The sequence below is a fragment of the Cimex lectularius genome, unplaced genomic scaffold (genome assembly GCF_000648675.2).
Source record: "Cimex lectularius strain Harlan isolate CLEC.00 unplaced genomic scaffold, Clec_2.1 scaffold243, whole genome shotgun sequence".
Lineage (NCBI taxonomy): Eukaryota > Metazoa > Arthropoda > Insecta > Hemiptera > Cimicidae > Cimex > Cimex lectularius.
Window position 1 is genome coordinate 445,312 of NW_019392791.1, and position 13,048 is coordinate 458,359.

Genomic DNA, 13,048 nt, shown 5'->3' on the forward strand with positions numbered 1-13,048 from the left:
AGGTTTAATTTTGTAAGGGCAACGTAGGTTTTAGCGTGCGCGTTGTCATTAAGATTATCTAGATAGATTGAGTCAAGACTTACGGACTGTGTAGTTGGTCTTGTTGAGTGCAGGGCAGACTCTCCAGAATCCAATCCTGAATGTGACAGTCGTCGGAGGTTGATTGTTCGGAAGCGATACAGGCTCTCGTGTGTAGAGCCAGACGTTGGAAACGAAACCGGTTACGAGTGCGGTGAGGGAGACGAGCCCCACACCCACCGCCAAGCCGGAGCTGCATAAACCTCGCATGCACATCTCAGAAATCACCTGAAAAAAGACAAGTCTTAAAACCAAACAACAGAATAAATTGGATAAATGTCAGCGAGCAATAACCAAGTTGCAATTATCTTTCTAGTACATTTTAATCGAAATAAAACATTAAATCATAGTATGTTGGGCTAATTAGTCTGCCTGCTATTGTTATTCAATGTGTACACAATACAAAGTTTCTTATTTGTGATTATATTACGAAGGTGGAGGAAGTTTGATTTTTATTTTATATTTTAATTTATTTAAACTTTATTTTGTTTAACAATTTGATTCTTGTAGAAAACGGAGTTGTGTACATAGTTTAAATATACATTAATAAAGCAATTGCAATTAAGTGAAAATACAAATACAACAATTTACAAAGTATCTTTCTGTATTCTGTTGAGACACATTATTATTTCTGTTTTATTTCATTTTTCAAAAGACGAGCAAAGTTTGTTCAATAATGATAATTTATTTAGAAATCGTGAGATGCGGTCTGGTGTGATGTAGGTTTCAGCTCTCTCAACACGACACGCAAGAATGGCACAATTACACAGAAGACAAACACTTTGAGCCCTGAAGATGATCTCAATAAAGATCGAAACGTTGGCACGGTAAAGAAAATGTTTTTCTGAAACCTACTTCACACCAGACCGCATCTCACAATTTCTAAATAAATATCCATTAAAGGTCACAAATCACCACACAAAATAATGATAATGTCTGCTAAGTTTACTTCGATAAATTGGCAGAAAATAACCAGAGATTTGTATTACATACAAGTGATTAAACTCTGGAGATGAATAAAGAAGTATGCTAATATCCTTTGTTCAGTTGTAGTGAGCGCATTTTATATTTCGAGAAATTTGAGCAGATTTTGTCTTGTTTACAAGGAATCAATAATGTAAATGTATGAGATATCTATAGTTGATATAGAAAAAATGTTCATTTTCAGAAATTCCACCACTTGCCTTACCTGTTTTATAATGGTCTTTCAGAGTAACATATAAAGCTGTTATACACTTTAAATATGTAGGAATAGTTTTGTTTGGTATTGCCAAGTTTTCGAGAAACAAATTAGCTCAAAATTTTAAAAAGATTTTTATCTAATGTTTATTTAAAAAAACAAACAATGTTGACAGACCATGGATATTTCCGAATACTACCAGTGGATATCTTGAATTTTTTCACTACAAATTTCCGTAGACTTCACTTTCCTTCTCTTCAGCGATAGCCTACTTGTCGCCGAAGCATCGGTTCCAAATTTCTTCTAAGTCATCAGAAATTCTCTCCGTTAAAGCGGTATTTTGATGGGGATCGCCGTGGAGTCGTCAATTGTGACGAAAGGAGTTACAAAGTTGATGGAGTGAGTAGATTGTGAACAACGGCGCATTATCTTTCAGGTTAATTAGTATTTTTACATTTTTAAAAAACGCATGACAAATCGTTCTTCTTTTTTGAAAGATTTTGCAGTTTTAAGGACCTTATATTTCTCGTAGTATGTACTCATTAAAATAAAAACGACAAAATAATTTATAAGGGAGACTCTTTTATTTTTAGTAGTGGAGGAGATAGTGTTTAGTTACTTCAATTTTACAATTAGCAATTGTTTCTCTTTACTCACGCAATTTCCATTCAAATTTTAGATAAAACAGTTTAATATATCTATATATAAAAGAATATGTAGATATTCAGTATAAATGTAAAATATGTCCAAATTGCTTGGGATCGTAAAAACACAATTTCAACATAAAGAATCCCTAACCTCTCGGACAACGTATTGTTCCAGAAAGACATAAAACCCAAGAAAACGTCATTTTTCTTCGTTTTCACATTTGTGCTATTCATTTTTGTTTTCACATAAAAAACGAAAGCACTTCGCTGTGATAAATGACCGCATTTTTTACATTTTTCAAACTATTCTGATTTGACTCACTAAAATGGACATACTACACTTTAAGGCATGCATGTGGCCACGCTCTTTTTTATTAATTACATTCAATCGTTATAATTTTTATTTTTTGTTGCTTACTAAATATTTTTAAAGAAAAATATAAGATATAGCTAAATATAAAATTTAATTGACCAAAAACTTTGTTATAACAATCAAAACAATTTGCAAAAATTCATGTTATAGAAATATTCAATTCCTTAATCAACGATGTCCTCTGGACATCCTTGCCCCTTAATTCCTTACACTGAGTGCCAGCATTTGGTGGTTTCTCAAAGCATGTGTCCTCTAGGTGCATCTCTGGCATTAGTGTTAATGCTGTGACCGTGTGAAAAAAACACAGTGCTCTCATTTGTAATATGTATAAATATATATATAGATTACAAATAAAAATTATTGAAAAAAATAATAAAAATAGTAATAATTATTCACACCCTGTAATACATTAAAAAAATTATTTATTATTATCATTTCTTTTTATTCCAAGAGTGTTAAATGAACCGAATGGTTTCAAGCTAAAAGGTGTTTTTTTGGAAATAGAAATAAGATTGTACTTCTGATTCCAAGTGTCATTGTTCACTTACAATTCATCAGCGTTTGAATAGAATATTTCTTAACTGGTGATTTAACGTTAAAATTTCATTGAATGTTCTTTTCGAGCACCTGCCTTTTTATTATTGAAAATTTATTGATGGGCTTTTGACTCAAGAGTGAAGAGACCGATTAGATTAATTTTGCCGGAAATTAATAACGTCGTCAATTCGACAAAAATCGCTTTGCAAGCTCAAGATTATTTGTTGCAATTAATTAATATTTATGAAAGGTATTGGTTGAGATAAATAAAGTCAGTGTCACGAACGGGATTTGAACCCACGACCTTCGGCTAAATACGCCGCTGGTTGGAATCCCGCTCGTGACACTGACTTTTTTATCTCAACCAATACCTTTCATAAATATTAATTAATTGAAAAATGTTAATTGGTCAATCGGACCACGAACTGTAATGGATGATTTATTGCGTACAACATAAGTAGTTTTTTCCCATAGTTGTAAAAAATGTGTATGAACAGAGTATTATAGGAGTAAAGTCTGGAAATAAAAAGTGTTTTGTTCAGGTGCTTTTAGGTGTAGAATTTTCTCGCCACCATTAACATAAAAAGCTTATAATTTTTTAAGAGGTCGAAATTTACAACTGGCCCTTTTAGTGTACCTTTCCTCATTAATTAAAAAAAAAATATTTAGCCGTTTATATCCTCCATTGGTCGACAGATCGTCGTGGGGATGGCTTTTTGTCGTGGTCGGCTGGCGGATGGAGAATACGTGCCGGGCTTACGGATGGAGCAATTAGTATGAGTGCAGCGGTTTCGTTAGAAGCCCTAGCAATCAAAGAAGGGATAAGTTTTAGACCAAAATAAGGAAAACACCTGGATATAAGATTAGCAGAGTCACTGCTTTCTTTCTTAAAAGATCCACCACAATAATGACAATGACCAAAAAATTGACAAAACCTTCAACCAAAAGCTTTATATTGTTAAATAATCTCTGTTTTTTACTTCATTTTATCTCACTTCAAAAAAATAAATAAATAAAGCCGTTGTAAAATCATTTTAAATGAAAAATTTAATAATCAAATTTTGACATCTACGACAAGCAATTTATGATTATATTATTTACAAATAAAATATTTATTTAAATTTTTGTTACTTTTAATTACAAAAATTTTAAAAATAGAATAAAACATTAGAAAACAACTCAATAATGAAATATGAACTAATTAGTAATACGTTTTACAAATTAACTGATTAGATTTTTATCACTTCTTACAACGTTATAGAAAACAGTTATGCTAAAATGTAGTAACAAGAAAAAATTATGGATTATTAAAAAAATATAGAGATGTAGGGTGTATAAACTATATAGTATAAACTATATCAACTATATAGGGTAAAAATAGGTATCAATATTTTTTAAGTAAGGCTGAGATGGAAGCTGTTGCGTGAAAGGTAGTGTCACAAAAAAGTACGCGTTAAGGAAAGAGGCCGAGAGTTGAAAGAGGAGACAGGCCGAGAGAAGAAAGCCAGCAAATTAAAAGATAATTAACTGAATTATAAGAAAGTTCAAAGAAAAACTTAATTAATAAAAGATTACTGGAGACAGGAGATAATAAAACGCGCAAGATAAAAGAATTTTGACAAAAAGATGGGATAAACGAACTATTATTGACCAAGTAAAATAGGTTTCTAAAAAGTTGTCGTTTTATATTTTCGTCTTTAAAATGACACATAAAAACTATTTTATAATTTCCCGACAAAGGAGTACATATAGATGGATTGAGATCTAGACTACGCGAAGGTAAGAAAATAGAGCAGAATATTGAAGGAGAACGGTGAAAGGTTAAAATGTAAGAAATATACAAAATTTCTCGCGAGATATAATTGATTTTTCATCAGCAAAAGTTTACAACCGATAGGATATGCTATCAGTGTAAAATAAGTCTTATAAAATTTACAGCGCGGACAAAATATCAGAAAATGAATGCAGTAAAAATATACATAATCATTGTACATTTAAATGAGTTTTTTGATTTGTTTATGCTACTGAATACGTTTTTCATAAGATTTTTATTTAAATTTTGATATATCAGTGATTATAAGTTTTGTGGGATCGGTTTGAATTGTCGGTTTATAAATTGAACAAATATAAGTTCTACCAACCGCTTATAAGAAAATATAATAAGAATTGTAAAAGAAAGGATAAAAAAGAAAAAGGGTGAGAGAGAGAGAGAGAGAGAGAGAGAGAGAGAGAGAGAGAGAGAGAGAGAGTGAGAGAGAGAATAAATATGCAGTAATCTCCAGTACGACGGCACTTCCATAGACTAAACCGGCACGACCGATCAGTCATGCGGTGTTTTAATTCCTTCAAACGACTTGCCCCAAAGAAATTCTTAATATGGGATTTTCTTTCTTTGAGAAGGACCAAAAAACTCGTGTTTCACATATTTTCTCCACTTCACGGAAAAACGTTGATTCATGGATACGTTTTTAACCAGTGAATTAGTAAAATTTCCCGTCATAATGGGACTGTAAACAATTTTGTTAATATTCGGATTTATTGTTAAAAAGCTCGAACATTTTCTTACCCACACAAAATGATAACGGGAATTTTTTGACGTAGCAAGCCCTATCCGTGCTAAGAGTAAAAAGTGAAGTAATTCTGCCGTACGCATTTTTTTTTACGCGAAAATACTCTTCGGCTAATACAACGTATACAATGGATTAATATAGGAATATGCAGATGACATAAGAGAAAATATGCACATAAATAATCCTGATAACAATGTTCTTGAAAAACTTTGCAATTGCCATACGTTTTGTTATAATTAATCCTTACCCGTTGAACATTGTAGATAAAGTTCTCTTAGTAGATATGAATGATGTGATCTAGGAAAGATATTTTTACTTTTAAATCATCGCTTAAAGATTTCGGCACTTTATTATACCTTCTTCAGGGCTCTACATAAGGATATATTATACATTTTTAATTTTGATCAATTTAACTTCATATATATAGTATATAAGAACGAGACAAACATTTTTGTACTTAACACAAATCGTTAAGTTTATAGCCTTAAATTGTTTTATTTTCGTGATAACACTGAATACCTTTTCACTTTCTTAGTTTTTCACTGTCTTCTTCTTCACATTATTAGTCTAATCATTTCATACATGGAAAAGTGAAGCATAAAGTGAAAAGGTATTCAGTGTTATCATGAAAATAAAAGAATATGGTTGTACACTTCTGACCAAAAATTAGTAAGCCCCAAAATGAATGTCTTCCTGTTATATTTATATATATATCTGATATTAAATTGGCCAAAATTAAAAATGTACCTGAAGAAGGTACGACAAAGTGCCGAAAGCTAGGCTAAGATTTAAAATTAAAAATATCTTTCTTAGACCATATTCCTGATAATTACTAAGGGAACATTATGTGGATATGTTGGTCGATAAATCTACAAAACATTGTAGATGGAGATAAAAAATGTGACTATTATTTGAAATACAGAAAATGTTTGTTTCGTATCCTCTAGTTACATAAAATATTGTAACTAATAGATCAAATTTATTAAATTTTCTTATAACTTATTTTGTTTAAAAATTTGTCAGCCTACAGACTTTGTAATTTAAATTTAAGTACAGAATCAGTAATAGCAAGTAATCATAAAATTTTTAAAATAAATTAATTTTATTTAAAAGGTTCCTTTTTTGGCTCAACAAAATCGATCATTAGAAAGCAAAATCTACGAAAGACTTGTTTAATGGCTAAAAAAAGAATTTTACAATTCATTAATCATTAAATTAAAATTGTAATTCATTGAAATTAAATTACTAATAATTGCCAAATGGAATTTAATTAAACAGACTCTCCAGTACGTTTGTTTAGATATATTAAAAACAAATAAAAAAATAGACACGCTTTTTTCTTTCAACGAGCGAAAATTGTTTAAAAAAATTCAAAATACAATTAAAACCATCTTCTCTAAATATGAAGGAATTTAAAAATATGTATTTCCTGTCCTTCTGCCGTTTTATTAACATTATATGATTGAGATATTTATTTTACGTTAATGGAATAAGTAGAATTGAGTTATAAATTGGCAGGTAATATGTATTCAAATTGCTTTATATTTGACAATTTGACAGTTAATAATATTATATCTATACAATGAACAATGGAAGAATAAATTATTAACCGAGGTAGGTAACGAAAGGTAAAATTTATTATATTTCACGTGAATTCCAACATGAAACAAATAAAGAATACTTTTTGATAAACGTGTATTTTATCGTTACATTTCCTCTTAAACAAAACAAAAAACTAAATGAAACCTTTCTATTTGAAATAATCAACTGAAATGTTTTATACATAGTTTTTATAAATGCACCCTCGGGGTTAAACTATGTTAGTCAAAAATCCCAAATTTTCAGGATAGCGATTGTAAAGATAACTAAGGCCTTAGGTATAAATTTAATTTTTGTAGTAACTTTTTTTATTGTGCTCAGAGGAAGACCCCCCCCATTTAGTTTTAATACAAATTTTGGGCAATTACCGATTATCTTAACTCATGGACTTATTCACGTATACCTACGATTTGTTAGGCGAGTAAAATGGGATGTCACATTGCCTTAAAAACCATTATACTTTACAGGTTAGATAACTGCAATAATTCATTAGCCACTAACAAAACAAATGTTAATACAAGAAGGTAAACCATATCTTTTTGTCGCACCTAGATAAATATTCATTAGGACATAGGTAAAATACACTTATTCTACTTCAGCAGGTACACAAACTATTTGAGTTTACAAATGGGCAAGTAGAAGTATCGGAATTTTGATCTAATTTTTTTTGTCTGAGATGCCTATAAAAATCCACATTGCGTTTGAAAGGAAAAAGTTTCATTCTTGACTTAAAAATGTATACTCATTCTGCCAGACTTAAAGAATTACAGGAATATGCACTTATCTCATTTTTACAAAATTTGTCTGTAGAGATACTCTGCCCAATCATAAATTGAAACTCTGGTACTTGGCACGCTTTACATCACGATCCAAACTTCTAACAAGTCCAACATGTTGTGAAAAATATATGGCGATTTCAATTCAGCGATGATCAGTCATCCAAACAACCGCAATCAAATAGCTAATCCACCTCGTCCTCCTGTACAGCGATAATTAAAAATATTTCATCATCATGTCATTTTAATCTACCTGTTCTCTTTGGTTTGTAAGAGGCATGTCGGCATCTTCAGTGTTGGGTCAGACATTTCAGACTCACAGATTAAAAAAATTAATGCATAATACAAGACCAACACGATCGTAAACGACGGAACTAAAAAAGTTATATTAGAAATCGAACTGTTTTAGTTAATAGTGAATGGTTGAAAATTCTATAAAATCGAGGTTTGAATTCACATGCAGACAGTGACCAAGTTATTTTACGCGAATAATGTTGTATAACGCGATAATTGTACATTTTCGTCATTACGAGAACATTTTTATTTGATGAAAATAGGGAGAAAGATGAACAGAATTGTCGACTGGGACAAAACTAATTTGAATACAAAACGGTTATGATAACACCGTTTGTTTGCTAAAATGGTAAGTTAACATTCGATAAAATTAATTGAGGGGGCGAGGAACACGAGTAAACGTTGGGGGGATCAGGGTTCACGCGAGTCTCTTTTAATGAAAACTGACATTGACGGTTGTTCAGGAAACTTTCCTAATGGATCCCTAACTATCTTCCCCAGGCTTGACCGCTACTTTGCAAACACGGTTAACCTAGACAAACAAAGAGTTTACACATCAAATGGGTGGAACCGATTGCCCTGATACCGACTAATAGCGTCACACCGTTCATGTCCTTAAAAACACTGCGATTGTCGAGTAATTTTACCACCCGCTTGTCTACGGGAATATGCCACCAAATTTATTTCCTATTAATTTTCTTGTCATATTTTTTAATTGAAACAATATTTGATTAGAGTAATTATTAGTTTATTAGTTATCCAATTAAGTCACTGTTGGTGATGAATGTGGTAGTGGACGACCTCGTAAGCATACTAAATTAAAAGGAAATCATTACCCACAGTTAAGTCGATGACAATTTTTACTATGAGAGAAAAATTCACCTCAAAGATCTCTCCCAATGAACACTAAACATGGTTTGTCAATGGTGCCTACAACGGGGACTTAAATCATACCCCTCTCCAAAACTGTACTAATTTTATTTGCCAAGAAAAGAAACATAGAAATACATGGCCTTTGCTTCTATAGTGTAATGCTGCACTTATAAAAGGTAAGTTAAATATGCAAGGTTAACCTTTGATAAGAAATTAATCTAGAACTCTCCCCCCTAGCACATCATCATAAAAAGTAAAATATTACTAATGACCACAAGAAGAATTACAGGCAAATCTTGGGGACTAAAACCAAAAAAGGCCCATAGGCAATACATGACAGTAATAACATCCAAAATAACATATGGATCCCTATTTTGGTGGACCAAAGTTTAATTTAAAATAAGCTAAGTTGAACCGGCACAGACCCAGTAAGTGACGCTGTGCCGGTACAATACGATTTCACCAACTCCCAGAGCAAAACCCATCATGTACTCAAAAAATAAGCTACCCAAATATTAGGAAGCATACAAAGACTGGCTATTATCACATAGAAAATTAAAACAACCTCGTCAATTGTACTAGAAACTCTGTAAACTCACCTCCATTGTAAATATTTACACAAGGAGATGCAAGTAAAAACTCATTTAGGCTCCAGAAACAAACAGGCTGTTTGTATTCAGGCTACAAATCAAACTGTATGGGAACTAAACAACTCAGGCAACACACATTATTAGAAATGGGGATTTAATACATGATCCTGGAAACATTTTCACAACTTCCTTAAAAGTCTCAACGAACTACAAAGGAGAAGAAGAATTCAGGAAGATATCAGTTACAATGATATGGTATGAAGTTAGCTCCAAAACAAATTAAGCAACCGGATCAGGCGTTTTTTACAAGCCCAAAACAAGAATAATAAAACTCATTAGAGAAGTACACCTGCAAGCTGAAATACACGCCAACATGCCTTAGAAAATCATAAAAGAGGTTACACTGGCAATAACCCATCTATGACTGGTGAACTCACTGCTACAGTTAGAGAGGGCTAAACCCAGAGGATAGTGATAGGACTATTTACTCGTCACTGGCATGCGAGAAAACATCTAAACAACATGGGCATATTCGATGATGAGCCCATTTGTAGGTTACGCAAAGGTGAGGAAGAAACGGGCATCCATATCATCTTCGAATGCAAAGCAAAAGCTTAATGCAGATATAATCTGGGATAATAAGAAAACTCAGATAAAGAAATTGTAGCAACGACCGTCAATGACCTAGTACTTGTTAGGAGAAAGATCAAGTCGTATCCCATCATTTTCATCATCAAAATGTGTGTATGTGTGTCTGATCAAATTTGCCACTTTACTGGAACCGTGATCAACTAATCAACTATCCACCCGGCCATAACCCATCCCAACAGCGGCCCGAGCGGCATCACGCTCATCGAAACAAACAGTTCCTCTTTCTTTGAAGATGGCGTGAAAACCGATAAAAGTTTGAGTGAAATGGAATTCAACGAGCGTCGATGAACCTAGTCAAGTTATCAACTTTCGATCAATTAAAACAAAACGTAATAATCGCTTCAATATGTACATTGATTTTCAAAAAAAATTAAGCCAAACATGCATCCAACGCACTTGAAATAATAATACGAGTTATACAAACATATCTTTGTGTATGAAAATAGAGAAAAATCCATCTTACGAATATGTTAATAGATATTCCACAAACTTGGAAAGATAAACCAAAGACAAACCACAAACTACATGAATACTAACAAAATTATAAAGTTAATACTTACTGCAAACAAAATATGAGCAAACTCTAAAGTTAAAAGAAAGCTTAAGTTAATAAATAAATACAATTTTCATTTTTTGATTTGCCTTCTAAAAAAGTACTAAGCTATTGAGTAATGAGTAACCAAAACTATTGTCATTTTAAAAAAATTGCTACGCCTCAACTTTTTTATAGTTGAAAGTTTTTCCGATTTATATTATTATGAAATCATGAACTGCTTCAATCTTTTTGTTCATTTATTTATGCTGATGCCAGGGCCAAATTATTTGTCCATTTTGGTTTGACAAATAAAACTTTATTACACACCAAAGTAAATGTGAATTGGGAAGAAATGTTAATAACAAATATTAAAACAAACATAAATACCAATAAAATCTCAAAGAATCAGACGTAAATGGAAAAGATTTTGTTAAATTTATTTTGGAATTAGAATTATTGTCCTGGAGTTATATCCTGGAGTAGAATTACAGTCCACCAGTCATCGCTGCGCGTTTTCTATTAAATGATCTCCTTCGTCAATTAGATTCTTCCAGCCGCTCAAAAATCTATCTCCCTAGAAAATAGAATTATGCAATTTGATCGTACTGATCATCAAGGTTTGCCATAGAAAAGCTCGTATTTTTTCTTAAGGACAAATATGAGGCTTTCATTAAAAACATGAAAAGAGTTACCTAAAAAGAAAATATAGTACATTCACTGAAACTGGTTTTAACAGTAATCAAACCTTTAAATTACTGTGGAGACAGTTAAGTGTATCTATATTAATTTAATATCGAGGGTAAATCGGTAGTTCATTTTTTGGACAATTTTAAGTTGGTAAAAGTCAAAGGAAGCTGTCTCGAAGATAGAAAATATATAGCTTTACAAACCGAGTTGGTTTTCTTTAATCAACGTTAATTGAATATATTACAAAAAAAGCCAATGGAATTTTCATTGCCTAATAGAAAAGAGTATTCCAGCTTCTTTCGGAAAGAATTCTAGAGATTTAAGGCGTCTTAAAATTATTACGGCCGAAAGTAAGCCCCAATTGAAATAGTCCATTAAATTAAATTACAATCGGGAATTTAAACAAGGTTTAGCATCGAGGGGTGTGATCGGTTTTAATTTGAATAATACGATCAAACCCGGCGGTTTCTATGTGTGGGGGAGAGCTTTAAATCGACCCTCCTCCGAATAATTCCGTGGCTTTTAAATTAAAAATGTTAATATTTGACATACAATTTGGGCTGCGAAATAAACGGGCTGCGTTGTTGATTAATGTCACGTATACAACTGAACTATGCCCTTAGGGCAGTTTGTGCTAACGGCTGATCGTTAAATGTGGTCCAGAGGACGTACATGTATAATCCATGTCATAAAAAAACTAGTAAATTAGTTTTGTTTGTAAAAAATTGGATTGTGACGAGCAAAATAATTTTCTTCGCAGTAAACAATAATTTATAAAATTTATAACAGTTTTTGAATAGGTAAAAACTAAATTATATATTTGATGATAATCATGTTGAATTAAGTCATTACTTAATTGTGGTGACAGTAACGAGTAATTTAAGGTTCGACAAATCTAATATAAAACGGCAATAAACACTTTTTATTATTTAGTAACAAATTGCGCCAGGCGCAATAAGTGACATAGTTAATGTAGATATATAATAACGTTAAACAGTTTTAATAACGTATCAATTAATAATATTAATCAATAGTTAATAATAATGCTATCCAGTGAAATCACTCCTAATTCATTGCTTAATTTTATTCAATCGCGCTCTCTGGTATTAGGTGAGCGTCTGTCTTTTTAGACGTTGAAGAATATTATTGCAAAGAGATTTTGTGAAAAGTTATCGTGTGACACTTAGCTGTACCTTGAAACATTTTTGCGACGGAGTTGAGTTAGATTCGCCAATTTTGTACCGTTGTTCACGGGGAATATAGCTTTGTCTAGAGGGTTTTGTTGCCTGCCGTAGCACAGTTCGGGATAGAATAACAGTGTCATTAGCACATGTTAGTACAGAAGTATACAGTGTATAGTAATGGGCCGAGGACGCTGCCCTGAGGAATTACCGCGTCTGCCAGGTAGGATTTAAAGATGAAGAATTGTGTATAGGGTAGGATGCCAGCAGACTTGTTCTAAAGCTTGGTCGAACGTCGAGGAAGACCCCCCAACTGTATTCCTTGTTCTCAAGTGTGGATGTGAGTCCACAACCCGTAGGCACGGTTGAACAATGAAATGGTGGCGCCTAATTCTAAATTGATAGTCGGAGATTGTATTAGAAGATTGGGGAGTATTTGCTTATATTGGATTTTTTTCAATGAGTTAAACCAAGAAT

General features: G+C 32.2%; 1 protein-coding gene across 1 annotated transcript in view; it reads right to left on the minus strand.

The window, feature by feature from the left end:
* The window catches only part of LOC112127264 (voltage-dependent calcium channel gamma-5 subunit-like), a 283,147-nt gene that overhangs the window by 229,233 nt on the left and 40,866 nt on the right, over window positions 1-13,048 (minus strand). The window contains exon 3 of the mRNA XM_024227889.1: window positions 84-306. Coding sequence (XP_024083657.1) covers window positions 84-294 — 211 coding nt within the window. The 5' untranslated portion in view covers window positions 295-306. The remainder of the gene's footprint in view (window positions 1-83; window positions 307-13,048) is intronic.